The sequence below is a fragment of the Natator depressus genome, chromosome 3 (assembly GCF_965152275.1).
Source record: "Natator depressus isolate rNatDep1 chromosome 3, rNatDep2.hap1, whole genome shotgun sequence".
NCBI classification, from domain to species: Eukaryota; Metazoa; Chordata; order Testudines; family Cheloniidae; genus Natator; species Natator depressus.
Window position 1 is genome coordinate 82,268,687 of NC_134236.1, and position 19,330 is coordinate 82,288,016.

At 41.5% G+C, this 19,330-nt stretch overlaps 1 protein-coding gene across 1 annotated transcript in view; it reads left to right on the forward strand.

Annotated features, from left to right (window-relative positions):
• CRYBG1 (crystallin beta-gamma domain containing 1) overlaps positions 1-19,330 on the forward strand; it is a 145,698-nt gene that overhangs the window by 40,820 nt on the left and 85,548 nt on the right. The window contains exon 2 of the mRNA XM_074948185.1: positions 10,302-10,440. Coding sequence (XP_074804286.1) covers positions 10,302-10,440 — 139 coding nt within the window. The remainder of the gene's footprint in view (positions 1-10,301; positions 10,441-19,330) is intronic.

The window sequence follows — 19,330 nt, forward strand, 5'->3', positions numbered from 1 at the left end:
ATAGTGGCATCTTGAAAAAGAGTATGTTAAAATTCTCTAGTGTGAATTTGGAATAATTTTCTAAGTATCCTAAATGTTTAGATTACTACTTTTCTGAACTTCAGTAATGATCCTTTAGTTGCAATTGCTGTGATGCACAATTCCTCATTAAATTACAGATAAAGTCTCACTCCCTGTTTCAGAGTCTTGTAAATTATATTCTTGAGGCAGGCAGCTCATTGTTTTTCTGCCAAAGGCTTGGGTTTCAGTTGGGCTTAGCACAAGTGAGATTGAGTTGGTTAGTACAACACCCATTGTTTTTCCTTGTTATAAAACCACTACTTAATTTGGCTAATCGTGTAATCTCTGTTCAGAAGAGCACTGAAATAAAAGGGCTTTGCTTATCAGGCTTTTGGTGCATTGACAAAGTGGTGTGACAGGCTTGCTCAGCACCTGTCCACACTCTGGTTCCCTTGCAGTGTGTATCTTCTTCTCACTTTCTCATGAGCACTAACATTATTTTAAGAAATAAAGAGTTTTCTGATTGCTCTTATTACCATATCAAATTTAATAATACCCAGTTGAATATGATTTTTGAAACTGGGACTCACTCTAAGCAAAAATAATTAAAGTCACAGGAGATTTTAGAGAATAAAGTAATTCAGATTATACTCGTTTTTCAGATACCCATTTGAATAAAAAATCTAATGCTCAAATAACACTGCAGAGGGAAAGAATTTCATAAATGTGTCCATGTAGGTAAAAAATTAAATGAGCATTACTTCTGACCTTAAATGAGACATATCACAGATACACAAATATCTCTTCAGATATATCCATGAATATGGGGATAACTTGATCCATGGATAGAAAAGAGTACAGGAAGCAGTACTATTATGTGGTATTGTGGTAGTAAAGGTGGGTCAGTAATAACAAATGTGGAGAAGCAGCATGGGTTACAGGAATGAGTGAGAGATTTAAATCAGAACTCCTGACTCCTCTCTCCTTGGTCAAATTACTTCACCTCGCTGCCTTAGTTTCTCCATATGTTATGTTGAGATATTCACCTACCTGGCGGGGGGTTGTGAAGATTATTGTTCATACAATGCTTTGAACACATAGAGCACCATAAACATTTCAAGATTATTATTACTATGATATCCAAGGGTAGTTTAGTGTGGATTTATGCACAGTACAGCCAGAGCATGATGATCTAGTTCAGCAAGTGTGAAGAGTAGATACAAGTGAGCTCTATAGGTGAAGGATCATATCTATGTATGTAATTTGTACCGTGCCTAATAGTACAGGGCTCTGACCCTGATTGGGGCCTTTGGATGCTACCATAATAGGTAGTAATGCCAAAAAGGGCTCCAATTTGTTTCACTCCTACATTGGGTATTAATTAACTGTAATATCTTCTGTGTCAAGTCATTTGATTATAGTAAATCTAGAAAACTTTCTAGATAGCTGCAGAGATTAAACTTTTGAATAATTAATTTTTCATTACAAGAGACTATTTATACAGTTAAAATGTTTTGTTCTCCCCGATATTGCGAGTAGGAAAATTACAACAGAAAAATCCAGATGTACTTTGTAAGAGCAGTTGAGTAACTAAAAATCTGACTGTAGACACCTACCCACTATCTCTGCCTCACCTAAACTCAATTGTATACTTAAGGGGAGATAATGGAATCACATGGTTGTGGTACAGTGGAATGATGGTCATAGGTAGGATTTATTTAGTATTTGGATAAATCTTGCACCCCAGTGAATGTGCCACCCAGTGGCAAACTTTATAACAAGTCTATATGACTGTAATTCAAAAATCATAACTGAGGATATAGAGAAGAGAATTTTGGGTACATAGAACATTGGAATGACTTCTGGGATGAGAATTTTTTTGATTTGATGATTGCTACTTACACAGAAGGGGTACTGGCCTCCTGAAAATAGTAACTGGGAGGGTTTGTTAGGTGAATTTTAAACTAGGGGATAAAGGGAAGGCCTGAATAATTCAAATAATCTGGCAGATATTAGAAGATGCAGCTCTTCTGAAACAAAGATTAAAGAAGTGTATGAATATTCTAAAGTATTTGTACACCAAAGCAAAGCATGTGGGAAACAAACAAAAAACTAGAAATGCTACTAAAAGACAGTGATTATGATTGAGTGGGCATAAACAGAAATCTGGTGGGATTTCTAATGAAAAAGTCAGTATAGATTTGTACAAATCTATATAGTAGAAATAGAAAGGGAAGAAAAGGTGGAGTGATGGTGTTATGTCATATGTATTTACAGCACATTGGATGAATTTGCAATTTTTTATTGCAACAGAAAGTTTTAAACGGCATACACAAAGCCATCATATAACAGAGCAAGGAGGTAATAGTCCTCTATGTAGGTCTGATGTGACCGCACCTCAGGGGTGAAAGTGGGCCGGTACGGCATACCAATAAGAAGGCAGTACTGGCCTGTGCGGTGCAGGCCATGCAGTGTGGATGGGCTGGCTGAGGGAGGCTGAACCCTGCCCCGCCTCTTCTGCCCGAGGCCCTGCTCCTTGCCGGGGTCTGGAGCTGGGCCTCTGTACTTGAGTTTAACATTAATTTCACCCCTGCTGCACCTGGAAATTTGTGTTCAACTCTGGGCATCTCATTATCGGAAAGATATTGGCAAATTGGAGATAATTCAGAGAAGAGTAAGAAAATGGGAGATAAGGCTTTAGCTATTGAAGTTAAAGAGTTTGCTAAGAGGGGACTACATGAGAAACATGGTTAAATCCTACAAATATTGAAAAAGTGAGAATTCAGCAAGTAGGGGGAAGAATTATTTAGAGTTACACAGTGGAGTATTACTAAGAATAATAATATAAAATTAAGAACATTTAGGCTGAGTATCAGAAAAATCTTTGCCCGTAAGATCCATGGGCAAAAGACTGTCAAGTGACCAATAGGAAATTATCCTGCCACAGCAGGGAGATGAGACCATAGGCCCTTTACATCTCTAGGTTCTTTGAAAATGCAAGTTATATATTTATGAATCTACAATTTGGCCATTAGGTGGCAGAGTTTTGGTATAGAGTGTTCAGACTTTACTGTGATTGCTTGTTGTTGTTATACTGTGGAGTTATGGTAAAATCAGGAATCATACAAACTAGAATTCTGTCTCTCTTACTTAGTTTTCCTGAAACAAATAAGAATAGCAAGCATCTGTCACTTGTGCTACAAAACTAGTATGCCTATCACCCAATTACTTATCATTTCAGAATAGCTTCACTTACATCTTTCAAATTGAAAAGGAGTACTTGTGGCACCTTAGAGACTAACACATTTATTTTGAGCATGAGCTTTCGTGAGCTACAGCTCACTTCATCGGATGCTGTAGCTCATGAAAGCTCATGCTCAAATAAATTGGTTAGTCTCTAAGGTGCCACAAGTACTCCTTTTCTTTTTGCGAATACAGACTAACACGGCTGTTACTCTGAAATCTTTCAAATTATAACTACATTCAACCCTGAGGCAGTAGGGGTAGGAACTGTGTGTGTGTGTGTTTACTTTCATGTTTCATAAAAATCAATCCAGATTAGGAGTTAGACATATGTAAAAAAGGTCTAATGGGCAGAGCCTGAAGACTGTGCTCTTAAGTGACAGACAGTAGGTGGCCAAGTTGTGTAAACTGCTAATCTACCACTATAAAAATTATGAAGGTTGCCAGCCTATTAAACATTATTAATTTATGAGTAAAACAGCAATCCAGTTTTTTATACTGAGCAGTTTGCCATGTATTTTTGTTTTCAATATTCATTTAACTAAAGGTATGATATCAGTCTTTTCAAAACATGAATTAAAATGTTTTAAGTGTTCGTTTCTATTATCTTAAATACTTTTATTCATTTTTAAACATTTACAAAACAAAAAAGTGATTATGGGAAGGTTGGAACTACTAGGCTAAAGGATATTGTCTCTAACATACACCTCTCATTTCAATTTATATATAATGGCTTGTGATCACTGTATCTGTTGTCAGCTCTTCTGTTGTTTAATAGTAATTTATTGGCAAACAGAATCTTCTGCCTCTGTAAAGCTTCTCCCATCTCCTCTCAAAGCCTTTTACAGAGTGCTTCTTCATGCTTTGCACCAAAGCCATGCCACAGCGTAGCAAAGGGAAGATAGCGAGCTCTTCTTTTGAGGTGTTGCTGTCAGGGGTTGTAAGCCTACTGGGGTTTTAACGGCCAAGCCCTTTCTTGCTGTTCTGCCTCTGCTCCAGCTCCACTGCTGTAAGATTGATTGATTGAATTATTATTTTATTATAATTTTTATTTATTATGCAACAAGATGTCTCCCTCTCAGTATCCTGGCTCAGATAAGCACCCATCCCAGGCTCTGGGCACCTTTAGTATAATTAAATTTACAATCTTATATTCAGACATGTAATAGCAAGTAATAAACTGCTCACCCTCCTATAAACACCTTGCCCCTCATTTCTCCTGATTAAAAAACCTCCACCCTGGGTGTCTGAGACAATAGATGGGCCTTGCAAACATCTGCTAGGATTTGGTAACCTTCATGACATGTTGCAAATCCTGGTTTTTGTTTTTTTCTTTTCTTTTCTTTTCTTTCTCCCAGCCATTTGGGATTTTGACAGACCAAGACAGGAAGTGTATTCCAGAATTGAGAGGATTTCTGGGAGAATGTCCTACTAGCTGATTCCCTCCTGTTTATAAGAAAGGAAGGTAGCTTGACTATTTCTGAGGATCTAAACTGTGGCTGTGTGGCATGGAGAGAGATACCATCTCTCACGTAACCTGGACTTTAAATCACTCCGGGATTTAAAAGTTTAAACCATCACCTTGTATTCCACTCAGAAACTCAAAGTGTAGCTCTTGAATATCTGACATTGAATGGCGCTTCACACCAAGAGTACACAATAAGCATGCTGCCATATTTTCCACCAGCTCCAGTTTTTGAGTGGCTTAAAGATGCATCCCCAGGTATTTGTTTGAGGTGAAAACAGCATCTGAAATAAACACAATTGCCTCATCAATAGGTGATAAAACAGCTTCTTGGCTACAGCTGCTTAGGCTCTAATAGCAGCCTCAGGCCTAATCAAGGCCCTAAACTTCAAACCTGAATCACAAATGGTGACCTCCCTCCTTCTGTCAGAGGTGCATATACTACTGTTGGGGGAATTCTGCGCCACTGCATGTGTGCAGAATTCATGTCCCCAGCAGATGTCTTTGCTTTCCCGCAGAAAATTACTTCTGACAGGGAAGCAAAGGGAAGCTGCAAGAGTGGTCACATGCCCCTCCCTGTCAGCACAGGCAGGTTGGTTTAGGCACCCAGAGCAGCTGGTAGACTAGAGACATAAATCACCATGGGGGGAGGGGGTCTGGGTAGTCATACGTGTGAGAGAGAGAGAGAGCGCGCGCTATTGCAGCATGCTTGGCATGGAGGGGCAGGGCTTCAGGGTGTTTGAGGAGGTAGGCGTAGGGCAGGCTCTGTCCCCTCAGGCAGAGCAGAATGTAAATGCCTGCCTGCTACGTCAATTGTTCCCATTGTTAGTGAATTCCCCTAGGAGTATAAAACAGGTGTAAAAGTTTTAAAGCTCCTTTACATTGCCAGACTGCTGTGAAAGACAGTATGGCCTTATAAATGCTTATGGTGCTTTAGTGATTAGAACTGGTCTAAATTTTTGGACTGAAAAAATGTGCTCTACGAACTGTTTGCTACTGACCTTTCTGGTGATGGTCAGTAACCAATATAAATTGTGAGTTTGATTCCCCAGCCCTTACTTGCTCTTCAGTTGCCTATGATGTAACACTGAGCATGTGGCCGCATATATTGGTTGACTGACTAATAACTCAAAATAAAAGGGTCAAACCTAGCTACATTACTATTAGGCAAGGGAGGTTGGGGATTTCCTCCAATACTTCTCACTCCCATTCTCCACCCATTGTATTGTAGTTTAAATAAATTACCTAAATAATTGAAACCAGCATGATTATATCACATTATTTTGACAAATAAAATATGCAGAATTTTAAAATTTTGTGTGCAGAATTTTTAATTTTTTGGTGCAGAATTCTCCCAGGAGTAATATATAGTACTTGCCAATTCTTCAGGCTGCTTCCTTCTGCCTACCAACATTAACTCCTCCTTAGCTGGATTGAGTCTTAGCCAGTTAGCCTTCATCTAGACCCTGATCTCCTGCAGACACTGGGTCATTTCTTCCACTGCATTAGTAAGATCAGTTTGACATGAAGCAGAGTGGCACCAGTATACTGCAGACATCTTGCACCATATATCTGGACTAGCCCTACCAGAGGCCTCATACACAGTAAACAAAAGTGGGACATAACAGAACCTTCCAACACTTGACATGAGAAGACATTCACCCAGATGAGCAGTTGCCCATTATCAACTTCTGGATTCTCTCATATAGTAGTGGAGCTAATCTAAAGCAATTAAATGCTGTCGACTGTAGGCATGTTAGAATCATAGGGCTAGACGGGACTGCAAGGGTCATCTAGTCTACCCCCTGCCAAGATGCAGGATTTGTTGTGTCTAAACCATCCCAGACAGATGGCGATCCAGCTTCCTTTTGAAAACCTCCAGTGAAGGCGCTTCCACGACCTCCTGAGGCATCTGTTCCATGGTCCTGCTGTTCTTACCGTTAGGAAGTTTTTCCTGAGATTTAATCTAAATCTGCTATGCTGTAGTTTGAACGCATTGCCTCTTGTCCTGCCCTCTGTGGCAAGAGAGAGCAACTTTTCTCCATCTTTTTTATGGCAACCTTTCAAGTGTATGAAGACGCTATCCATGTCCCCCCTCAATTTCTTCTTTTCCAAACCAAACATACCCAGTTCCTTCAGCCTTTGTTCATATGGCTTGCATTCCATCCCTTTAATCATCTTTGTTGCTTGCCTCTGAATCCTTTCCAGTTTCTTTACATCCTTTTGTGATGTTCCCCTCTGGTGTTATCCGGACCTATAACAACAATGCTCAGTACACATGAGCCTTCCGAAGACACCCGACATGACAAACTTTGCATTGGATACCACACTGTCATTTTACAAGGATGAATATGTGGGTGCTGGGTGTTCCGCCAAGGTACAGAGCGTCACACCTTTCTATACATTGGTGACCAAAATTGGACACCGTATTCCAGGTGAGGCCTAATCAACATCGAGTAGAGTGGCACTATCACCTCCCATGACTTGCATGCTATGCCTCTGTTAACGCAACCTAAAATTGCATTTGCTTTTTTTTGCAACAGCATCACATTGCTGACAGTGACTCATGCTGAGATAGTGATCCACCACAACTCCCAGATCTTCTCAGCAGCGCTGCTGTCAAGCCAGTTATCCTCCATTCTATATTTATGCATTTGGTTTTTCTTCCCTGAGTGCAAAACCTTACATTTGTCTTTGTTGAATTTCATTGTTGTCTGTAGCCAAGTTCTCCCATTTATCAAGATCCCTTTTGAATTTTAGCTCTATCCTCCAAAGTGTTAGCAACCCCTCCTAGCTTTGTGTCATCTGCAAACTTGATCAGGATGCTCTCTATACCTACATCCAGGTCATTAATAAAGATGTTTAAACAACACCGGACCCAGAACAGATCCCTGTGGAACCCCACTTGAGACTTCCCTCTAATCTGACATAATTCCATTAACATAACTATTGTCTGCAGTTGTTTAACCATTTATGTATCCACTTAATGGTAGTTCTGCCAAGCCCACATTTCTCCAGGTTACTTACCAAAATGTCATGTGGGACTGTGTCAAAAGCCTTGCTGAAGTCCAGGTATATTATGTCCACTGCATTTTCCCATCTACCAAATCAGTTACCCTGTCAAAGAAGGAAATCCAAGCTGGTTTGGCATGTTAACAGTACCTCTGTTGGCAGTGGTGTCAAAAACTCAGTCAGAATTTATAAAAATCAACACGGACACCTTTAAAATTATCCATTGCTAGGAGGAGATCATCAACCAGTGATATCAGTGCAGTCTGTTCTATAGCTAGGCTTGGAAGGATTAGATTTTTATTGGCGAATGTCAATTTCAACATCCACCCACCCACCAATGAAAAAATTTCCATCTATAATTGAAATTTACAGATAGGCAAAATAAGAAATGCTGCTTGAGAACTTAGAGTTTGATTTAAGGATATTTACTTTATGTATTTTGACATATGTTGACAACTTGTGTTTTAATGGCTATAAACCTTTAACTTTTTGAATCTCAATGTCTACTGTCAAATAATTGTCTGACCCCCACCATAATTTCCCACAACTGAAAATTTAATAGATAAAAATAGAAAAAAGCTTAGAAATAAACATGATCAGTCATAATTTTTTTTTTAAATCGAATTCTGCCAAGCCTACCTATACCCATGTGTAAAACTGAAAGGGCCCAGTGATGATGGGGAATTACCCTATTGTATGTGTTGAGTTTTTTGGTTGGTTTGTTTGAGTGTGGGTTTAGGAGTACTTGCATGTTTCTCCAAGTGTTTTTTTCAAAATTCTGCCCCAAATCCAACAAAAACAAAACGCAGCCTGGGGCCCTTCTACCCTCTTGGCACTTTGGAAAGCATTGTGACAAGGAGTTGTGGGGAGGAAATATTGGCAACACAGCCAGGGATTTAGCCCTTGTAGTGCTGCTGACCTTCCAGCCTGCATCAGCAACATACATGGTTGCATTATGTATATCTGAAAGACTCAAGCCAGGAGGGGAATAAAGGCTTGGAGTTTTTAGCCTCTTGACTTCCGCATCACTTACAGAAAATGAGTTAGTTAAAAAAAAATCCAAGACAGAATAAATATTAGATGAAAGCTTTCAGAAACAACCCTATCTTCTCTCTCTTACACCTGTCACTCTAGGGAAGGGAAGCTTTTACTATGTTGATAAAGCACCATAATTGCAGGATTTGCTGTTCTCCAAGGGCTAAGGTGTGACTTTGCTGTGAGCGCAAAGTAACAGGCATTGTTCCACTGCTCCAGGAGCAACCTGGGCAGAAGACTGTGACTCAGGAGTATCACAGTCTCCTTCTCAGTTCCTCTACTGCTCTGGGGGAGGGAGAGGAGAAGGAGGAAGTAAACTCTGTGTGTTACCCAGTGCAACTGTGCTGGCTCCATCTCTTCTTGCCCTGCCCAGGGAGGGGACATAACCACTCTGCGAAACTCTTTCCCTTTTGCCTGCACAGGGGGATAAGAGGGTGCCTTGCACTGCCTCACTAGCCAGGTTCCAAGGATGCACAAAAGCATCTCATGTTACAGGAATCATCTATTTTTATAATATAGCTAACCAAGGATTTAAATTTTTTAAAATGTCTCATTTCTCCATTAGTGGGGCACTGTGAAATGAAATTTTTGTAAGTCCTCTTGGTTCAGAATTTTGAAATCAAGACAGTGGTATGGGTGTAAGTGTGGGCAAAATTGGACCTGTTGTGTTTTATATTCTGTCATATTCAAAACTGAGTCACTTTACTTTGTTGAATGCTTAGTTTTACTTTGTGCTCATGTGCACAAATGACATACCATCATGCTCATCTAGGGCCAAACTCTCTTCCTGTTAGCAGTCCCACTTTTTGATGAGACTACTTGTAGGAGTTAGGTGAGCAGAATGTGCAGTACATGATGGACCCAAACAGCCCTGTGCAGTGTTGGGCTGTGTACACAGAGATTGCATCACAGAACAAGGGGATAATAATTCTTCTCAGGTATGACTGCCCCCCACTGAATATTGCATACAGTTGTAGGTGTCTCATTACCAGAAAGACACGGATGAATTGGAAGAAGTTCAAAGAAGAGCAACCCCGCAAAATAAATACATTTAAAAAAAGGGATTGCTTTTGAGAAAACATTAGACTTAAATAAAAATCGCTGGCTTGGCTACAAAACAGCATGAAATCTACAAATATCTGAGGGATGTAAACACTAACAGGGACAAAGATTACTTTAGGGGGCTGTATAAGGAGGTGTATATAAATGTACGTCTACGCTACAAGCACTACAGTGACAGAGCTGCAGCTACGTTGCTGTAGTGTAGACGCTTGCTATAACCGCAGAAGGGGTTTTTCTGTCTTAAATCTACCCTCTCAAGAGGTGGAAGCTAAGTTGACAGAATTCTTCCATCAACCTAGCAGTGTCTACATGGGGGATTTCAATTCACACCCAAGACATGTAGTTTTCACATCCTGGGGTGACCTAGATAGGTCAACCTAAGTTTTAGATGTAGACCAGGCCTAAGAATTTAGCAGAGGAAGCATATCCTGGACTTTATTTTATTAGCATTTATTAAATACCCAATGTTTTTCTCTCCTTTCAGATACTCTGACATACCAGATAGACACTATGTTGCTCAAGAAAACCAGTTGTCTTCAATATCATGTCCAGATCGCCAGTTTTCTCAAACTCCCTCAGCAATTTCAATATCTATCACTTCATTAACAACAATGTCAAGAAAGGTAAGGGGGAATCAAAAACATTAGAGGAGATGACAATTTTGGAAAAGAAGGAATATAACATTTAATGTGTTCTTAACTTTATTGTAAAAAACCCTTGTTCGTGAACTCTTGCAAGTTAGCAAATGAGTATTATACATTGGAATAAATTCTGCTGGGGTTGTGTGAAATGGCTTGAGGAGATCTTCCACAGGGACTATGACTTTTTTCCCTTTTTGATTGTATTTTCATGAAATATGTATAAGCCAACAAATAACATAGTACAGTAAAGTGACACACTCACCTACACTCCCTACTTTCCTTCCCTGGAAAAACTTTACCTTTTTGCAGGAAACAGTGCATGCCAGTTAGTTAATGCATTAGTGTATTTGCTTTTTCATGTTCATTTTCTCCAGTAGCGTTACTCATCTATTTGTCATAAGTATTGTTGCATGTCAGTAAAGTGGTGGAAAGAGAGATACTAATTATTTCAGTCTAGTGTGAGAACTGTTTCAACTACTATATTACAAGTCAAGGTTGTGTAATGCCTTTCTTGTCACAACTTATTTTAAAACTATCTGGCTCAGCAGAGAAACTAACTTTCCCATAAACAGAAGTAAACAGCGGACTATTAGTTGAAGAAAACTGAATTTTCCTAGTTGTAGTACTAATATATATCTAAGATTCATAGTGTGTTTTTTAAAGGCCAGAAACAGCTATTTTGATTATCTAGTCTGACCACTGGTGTAGCAATAGGCCATAAGAATTCACCCAGTAATTTCTGCATGAGGCCCGTAACTTGTATTTGAGCTGTAGCATATTATTTACATCCAGTTATGACTTACACTGCAAATGATGGAAAACCCAACATATCCTATGTTGTCTTCAACAGGCTATTTCTGTATATGTTTCTGTAGAAACATACAGATAAAATACAGAATTCTGCTCAGCACCATTTTGAAATAGCAAAACCATGCATTATCATCAGGGGATAAAATCAGTATTGCTCTAGAAGCCAGCTTGAGACTTAATTTTGGAGTAGAATGAAATGTCTCTACTTGTGGCATCACTATCTTTGAGAGATTTTTAGTGTACCAACTTCATAGAAAACAGCTACTGTGAAATTAAATGTCAGATTGCTTTCTTGAAGCATGAGTGAGTGATAAAGTTTTACTATTTAATAAGCATTGATTAACGTATTTACAAGTTTTGATATTTTTTTCCCTTTTTGGAACACTGCTGTACCTAGATATGAAAACTGCCAAGTCAGTTGTTAATGCCTTGCTGATATCAGTTAAAACGTAGGGCTTTCATTCTTCACATGGAACCCAGTCCTGTATTTAACAAAAACAAAAGACCTTGCAACTGAAACACCCTACAAAGTTACAAAGTGGGTCCAATCATCTTGTCTTTTGTTATATAACAAAATGGAGACATGATAGAGCAAAGTTATGATTAAATTACAAAAGTCAAGAAATTGAATTTTATTTTTTTGGCAGGAATCAGTCAACTCCCATGCGTGTATGTATGTGACCGTTTTGTATTATTGAGGTTGGTCTTCAAATGTCATTAATATACGGGGGGCGGGGGGTGTTTGATTCAGATTTAAGTTACAATAGTACAATTATTCAGGCATAATACTATTCAAATTAATAGAGTCACACGAGGAAAATTAGTGAGAGATTAGAATCATACTAATAAGATACGGTTATGGAAACCATAACCAGAATGTTTCTATTCTACACTGAGTTGTTAGCCACAATGCTGGTGTAACAGTATGTCAATTTTTTTCCTTTTTAAAAAAAAATCTCTCAAAACAATCGAGCAAGTGATTGATTGCATATAAAATAACTACACCAGCCTCCTTGATTCCTAAAACAAAGATCTCACTTGTCCTGGTACATGGAAAAGGAGCCAAGCAGGCAAGTGGCAAAGAACAAGTTCATCAGTCAATATCATACTATTGTTTTTGGGCTCCAGTTGAACCCTCAGAACAGTGATCGAGATATCTTTACCCATTAAGCTCACCTCCCACCTTAGGTTTTTGCCATGGTTGTTGGCAAAGCCAAAGACTTTATCAAAACCAACAAACAGTAATACACAATAAATTGGAATTCAAGCCAGCAACTTAATAGGGCTTAGAATAAATTTTAATACACAAAGCACTCCAGGAAATACTTCTCTTGTTTTTAGGGAAATTATTTCCTTGATTCAAAGGGAAGGTTATTGAATAATTTGTCGGCTAGTTCATAAATAAAAAGAAGAATTCATCAGAAAATCTAAATTTGTTCTTTTCATGTTGCCAACTTGTACTGATGAAAGTGTCACTTGTGTAATTCTGTACAAGCAAAAGGCAAGCGTTAGGTGTCTGAAAATCCATTATATATAATACACAGAGTAGATTCCTGCTAATTCATATGGGTAACTAGGAGATCCATTGAAAATTAATGTGCAAACTAGCAATAACCTCTCCAAGAATAATGCATCATAGAATGTCTTTTTCATTGTTGGTTCTACTTTAGGTTTATTATATTATGTATTATGACAGGGTCGGGACGGATGGCTACAGGAGAGTAAAAGAAGGCAGATATATTAGCCCCAGGTTAAGTAGGTCCCTTTTTCCCTGGGTAAGGTAACAGGGAAGGTTCCAGAACAATCAGGAGCCTTCTGGAGACTATTAAGACAGGCTGATTAGAACACCTGCAGCCAATCAAGAAGCTGCTAGAATCAATTAAGGAAGGCTAATCAGGGCACCTGGGTTTTAAAAAGGAGCTCACTTCAGTTTGTGGTGTGCATGTGAGGAGCTGGGAGCAAGAGGCACTAGGAGCTGAGTGTGAGAATGCAGACTGCTGGAGGACTGGGCATTATCAGACACCAGGAGGAAGGTCCTATGGTGAGGATAAAGAAGGTGTTGGGAGGAGGCCATGGGGAAGTAGCCCAGGGAGTTGTAGCTGTCACACAGCTGTTCTAGAAGGCACTTTAGACAGCTGCATTCCACAGGGCCCTAGGCTGGAACCCAGAGTAGAGGGCAGGCCCAGGTTCCCCCCAAATCCTCCCAACTCCTGGTCAGACACAGGAGGAGTTGACCTAGACTGTGGGTTCAGAAAAACGGCCAAGCTGAGGGCTGCCGTGAAGCTCCAAGGCGAGCAAATCTGCCAATAAGCGCAAGACCCACCAAGGTAGAGCAGGAACTTTGTCACAGACAGCTTGTGGAACTTTGTCACAGTATTAATAAGTGTTTGATAAAATTAATGAAGTTTTAGAGACTTCAGAATGACACTTAATAATACTAATCTTTGCTTAGATATAGGGTGGTTGGCCTTTTGCCATTTTTGTGCAAATAGTAAAGTGTGTGGATGAGGAAAATCCTACCGAATAACAAATTTTGATAAGTAGTAACATTCATTTCTAGCTGTCAGTCCTACAAACTACTACAGGAGTCTGAAAGTGAAGCTGGGCTTTTTCCTTTCCATGCATCATCAGTAGCAAAGATTCTTCAGAACAAATTCTGCCCTTTGGTACCTCTGTGAAACCCTGTTTTGCTCAGTGGACTTGCATAGGAGTAGCTATTTGATTTCAGTGAGATGGCCCAGATATAGTGAGGGCAAAATTTGTCCCAGCTCACAAGCATTTGAAGTAGAATCTGAGTTTTTTAGACCTTAGACCATACACACTGGAAAAAGCTGTTCTTGAGTTGAGTTAAGCTAACTCAGTTGAACTAGCCTGATTGGAGATCCAGTGCTCATTTAGACAAACCTTTAAGATTGCCTGAGCTGATCATCTTGTAGCCTATGCTACATGAAAATTACCGTTTTGCTATCTTTTTTTCCCTACGTTAACAGGAACTGTGTACTTCATTGTGAATGAACTAGACTAGGAAAGAACTCCCTGTTTCTTTCACTCTTCTCACTCCTGATGAATAAATCCCTTCTACGGCCATGTCATGGAAAACAACAAGTATTTTTCAGTCAAAGTAACTCAGTAGTGACAAAATGGTGGCCAAGTATAATTAGGGAACTGCATCCTAGCGTAGCAGAAAACCTAGGTTATATAACGGCCAGGTCACATCATGTTAAAAATGTTAAACTGTGTGTACATTGATATTGAGAGGAGTTTCAATTGAGTTAGCTTAACTTGATTGAAAAGATTTGGGGGGGTCCATGTATACCTGGTCCTAGACTGGATTTTTACTTCATTGAGAATTAAATTAATAAGCTGAACATTCAGGGAGTTCTTTCTTAGTTTTTCACAATATGCACACAGTTCCTGCTGTTCACTTTGAACAAAGGTTACAAAAACCATAAACTGAGGCAATTGCACCTTAACAACTCCAGCTAAAACACCTAGTTCTAAGCTTTTTTTTTTTTTTTTTTTTAGGAGTAGCCACTTTCTTCCTGCCTCCATGTATCTTAATTTACAAGCACCTGGTAGGTTTGTCAACTTTCTACTCTCACAAAACCGACCACCCATGCCCTGCCCCTTTGCCGAGGCCCTGCCCCCGCTCACTCCATTCCCCCCACACCCCACTCCCATCTCTTGCTCTCCCCACCCTCACTCGCTCGCTCATTTTCACCGGGTTTGCTCAGGGGGCTGGGTTGTAGGAAGGGGGGTAAGGGCTTTGGCTGGGGACAGAAATGAGGAGCTCAGAGTGCAGGAGGGGGCTCCAGGCTGAGGTAGTGGGTTGGGATGTGAGAGGAGGTGAGGGCTCCTGCTGGGGGTGTTCCAGGCTGGGACTGAGGGGTTCAGAGTGTGAGAGGGGGCTGTGGCAGGGGCTTGGGGGGTGTGAGGGCTCTGGATGGGGGTGCAGACTGGGGTGGGTCTGAGGGGTTTGGGGTGCAGAAAGGTGCTCTGGGCTGGGATTGAGGGGTTTGAAGGGCAGGAGGGGGATCAGGGCTGGGGGTGGGGCGGGGGGAGTGAGGGGGAGTGAGGGCTCCAGCTGCCATGTTAAATTCCCTCCTACTTCCTCAGCTTGATTTCTGCCTCACTCAGAGCAATATACAGGAAGACAACTAACCTAACCACACCTGGGCACTCATTTGTCTCCTCATCAGACTTTTGTCAAGAAACATCAAAAGCCAAAGTGTGGAGGAACCCAAACCACCTCAGCAGTATGTCTTGCAGCAATGCTTTAAGCTTTGGGGAAACTTTCAGTACCATAACTAAATGAGACAGGTTCTGAAACTGTGCTAGACAAAACCAGATTCACAGGGTGGGGCAGAAGCTCTTTTGACGCAGCCTCTGACCAGAAGTATAGGGAAGAGTAAACAGAGTCAACTATAGTGAACACTGGACAATCCAGGTACCTAAAGGAGCATTCAAAGATAAGGCAGTTGCCAAGGAGCTAAACAAATTCTTTGCATTGGTTTTCACTGCAGAAGATGTGAGGGAGATTCCCAACCTGAGCCATTCTTTTTAGGTGACAGATCTGAGGAATTATCCCAGACTGAGGTGTTAGTGTAACACTGACAGACCCCGGTTGCCAGCGGGCACAGGGCTGTCCCTACCCATATGCAAAGTACACAGCTGCATAGGGCACCAGGAAATTTAGGGCACCAAATTTCCTGGTGCTCTATGCAGCTGCGTGCTGCTCCAGCCCCTGCTCTGCCTCTTTCCCATAACCCCAGCTGTGCCCCCACTCCCTTGAGGACTGCAGCAGGGGTCGGGCCTGCACTCACCAGGCGGTTGTAAGTACAGCAACCCAGCCCCATCCCCCTCCGCGCCACTGGTGAGTGCTGGGGGGCAATTCCCCTCTGCCCCCCAGTCCCAAGGCTGGGAGCCAGGTGAGCAGAGTGGAGCAGGCTGGCGCTGGGTTGCTCCACTTCCCGCCACCCCGTGAGTGCAAGAAGTGGAGCGGGAAGTGCAGTGATCCAGACCCAATCTGCTCTGCTCTGCCGGCTTGTACTGGGGGGCAGTTTTCCTCCGCCCCCAAAGCCTGCTCCTGTCTCCTCACAGAGGCCAGGGGGAGCCAGCCCTGCCCCCCATGGAGGCCTGGGACCAGCCCCCTCCCCCCACAGAAGTCTGGGGGGCTGCAAAGGGCACCAAAATGGCTAGGGATGGCCCTTGGCGGGCAGGATTAAACCTGAAGCTTAATGCGTGAGCCTCTACTGTATGAGCTAAAAGCCACATGGCCCTTAGCTAAGGCTGTAGAGCAGACCCATTAATCTCTACGTAGTCTCGGTGCCACTAGAGGGAACAGAGCACCACACCTAAGAGGTGTGTGGGTTACTTCAGTACAGGAGGTTTTGGAACAAATTGATACATTAAACAGTAATAAAAGTCACCAGGACCAGATGATATTCACCCAAGAGTTCTGAAGGAGTTCAAATATGAAATTGCACAACTACTAACTGTGTTATGTAACCTATCACTTAGATCACCCTCTATTCCAGATGATTGGCAGGTAACTAATATAATGCCAAGTTTTAAAAAGTTCCGGAGGTGATCCTTGCAAATATAGGCTGCTAGCCTACTCCTGGGGGGAAATTCTGCACACAATATTTTAAATTTCTGCAAAATTCTGCATATTTTATTTGTCAAAAAAATATAATCATGCCATTTTCAATTTTGATAATTTCAAAATACCTGTCAGCAAGTGTGTCTGTAACAATACAGAAAAGATTCAGGAAATGTTATGACAAATATTTCCTTACTAGTCATATTAGTACATCTATATGGCTCCACATAGCAGATGACAATACTAATATTTCCATGTATGTCCAGCACAGAAGACTTTAAGGGTCTACACAGCAAAGAAAAAAGCAGCAGCTGACTTGTGCAATTTGACTGCATGGTACATTTGGTCCTGCTTCAGCACATTGGACTGCACTGATGACCTCCTGACATCCCTTCCAGCCCTACATTTCTGTGATTCCATTATTCTATGTTGTTGCAATTGACTAAAGTGGTGAACAACATGTAAACATTGTAGTACAATGATTTAGCAAATACTCAGACCAATTTACAACTAATAGTTATTTTACCCCCCCCTCCCCCCGGCCAAAATGTTAAACTCCTCACTAAATAGAGAATTCAGATCTTAGGAGCAAAACTGTCAAGGTTCCTCCCCACTCTGAACTCAAGGGTACAGATGGGGGTATCTGCATGAAAGACCCCCTAAGCTCATTCTTACAAGCTTAGGTTAAAACTTCCCTAAGGTACAAACTTTCCCTTGTCCTTGAACAGTATGTTGCCACCACCAAGCATTTAAACACAGAACAGGGAAAGAGGCTACTTGGAGACCTCTTCCCCCAAGCCCTGCACCCCCTTTCCTGGGGAAGGCTTGATAATAATCCTCACCAGTTGGTACAGGTGAACACAGACCCAAACCCTTGGATCTTCAGAACAATGAAAAAAAAAATCAATCAGGTTCTTAAAAGAAGAATTTTATTTAAAGAAAAGTAAAAGAATCACCTGGGTAAAATCAGGATGGTAAATACCTTACAGAGTAATCAGATTCAAAACACAGAGAATCCCTCTAGGCAAAACCTTAAATTACAAAAAGACAAAAACAGGAATATACATTCCCTCCAGGACAGCTTATTTTACAAGCCATTAAACAAAAGAAAATCGAACACATTTTCTAGCTAGATTACTTACTAATTTCACAGGAGTTGAAAGGCTTGCATTCCTGATCTGTTCCCAGCAAAAGCACCACACAGACAGACCAAACACTTTGTTTCCCCCCCCCCCTCCAGATTTGAAAGTATCTTGTCCCCTCATTGGTCATTTTGGGTCAGGTCCCAGCAGGGTTACCTTAGCTTCTTAACCCTTTACAGGTGAAAGGATTTTGCATCTGGCCAGGAGGGATTTTATAGCACTGTATACAGACAGATGATTACCCTTCCCGTTATATTTATGACAGAAACGATCTCAGCAGAGCAGATAGAGGCAATTTAGAACACTGCGACTGCTCTCTGGAATTCCTCTGCCCACAGAGCCCAGTGAATGGCTCAAGTCCATGGCATATTAAATAACCCACATTGTTCATAGAACTGGCATTACTGTAGCACAACAAGCAGCGCTAACTTGAGATAATCTGTGTTCAATCCCAGCCCCATTGAAATCATGGAAGTGTTGATGTCAATGGGATCAGGATTTCATCTGCTGGCTTTGAGAGACAGATCACATGGCCCACCCCATTATGGTCAATAGTGTGGGGAAAAGGCTGCGTTTATGCACAGTTATAAGGGGGTGCACTCTCCTCTCCTGAGTGCTCCCTGGTCGAGTACGTATACCTGCAGTTTTTCCCTCAATTTCCTCAGCTCACGGTGCCCTGTCAGCCGCTGCTCTTAGTCAAGCAGGTCTTTGGTGACTCAGCCCGTGTGCAAAACAAACAAACCCCTTCTGTGGTACACAATCCAAATATTCTCAATGTCCTTCAGCTCTTCCTTGGCTCTTCTAAAATAGTCCAACAGGGCCAATCATGGTACCCTTAGTTGGTATATCCTTCTCTGCAGCCCTCCCTGGGCTTAGTTTTTAATGAGTCCAACAGGGTCCATTGCAGTACCCTCGCTTGGTCCAGTCAGGTTGCAAGGTTCCTACTCTGGAATTGAGCAGTGCCCCAAGGGCTTATTCCCAGGGGACTCCTTCACTCTACTTGAGTCCTCAGTGACACCAGTCTTCCTGCTGAGCCACCACTCTTGGAGTCAGTTCACCGACCACAGCTCCTCACCAAGTCATTCCCAGTGCAGACCCCTTCCCTAGGGTGCCACAGTTCTTTAGGGCATAGCCTTCTTTCGGGCATAGCCACTTCCTACCAGTGGTTGGGGGCAGGGGGAGGACCCAGTCCCACCCACTGCTCCACGTCCCAGCTAGGGAACCTTTAAGTATAGCAGCCTCATGATGCATCCCTTTACTAATTGCTGCTCTTTGTTTCCCTGAGCCACTTCCCCATAGCGTCTTAGTTGAGTCCCAG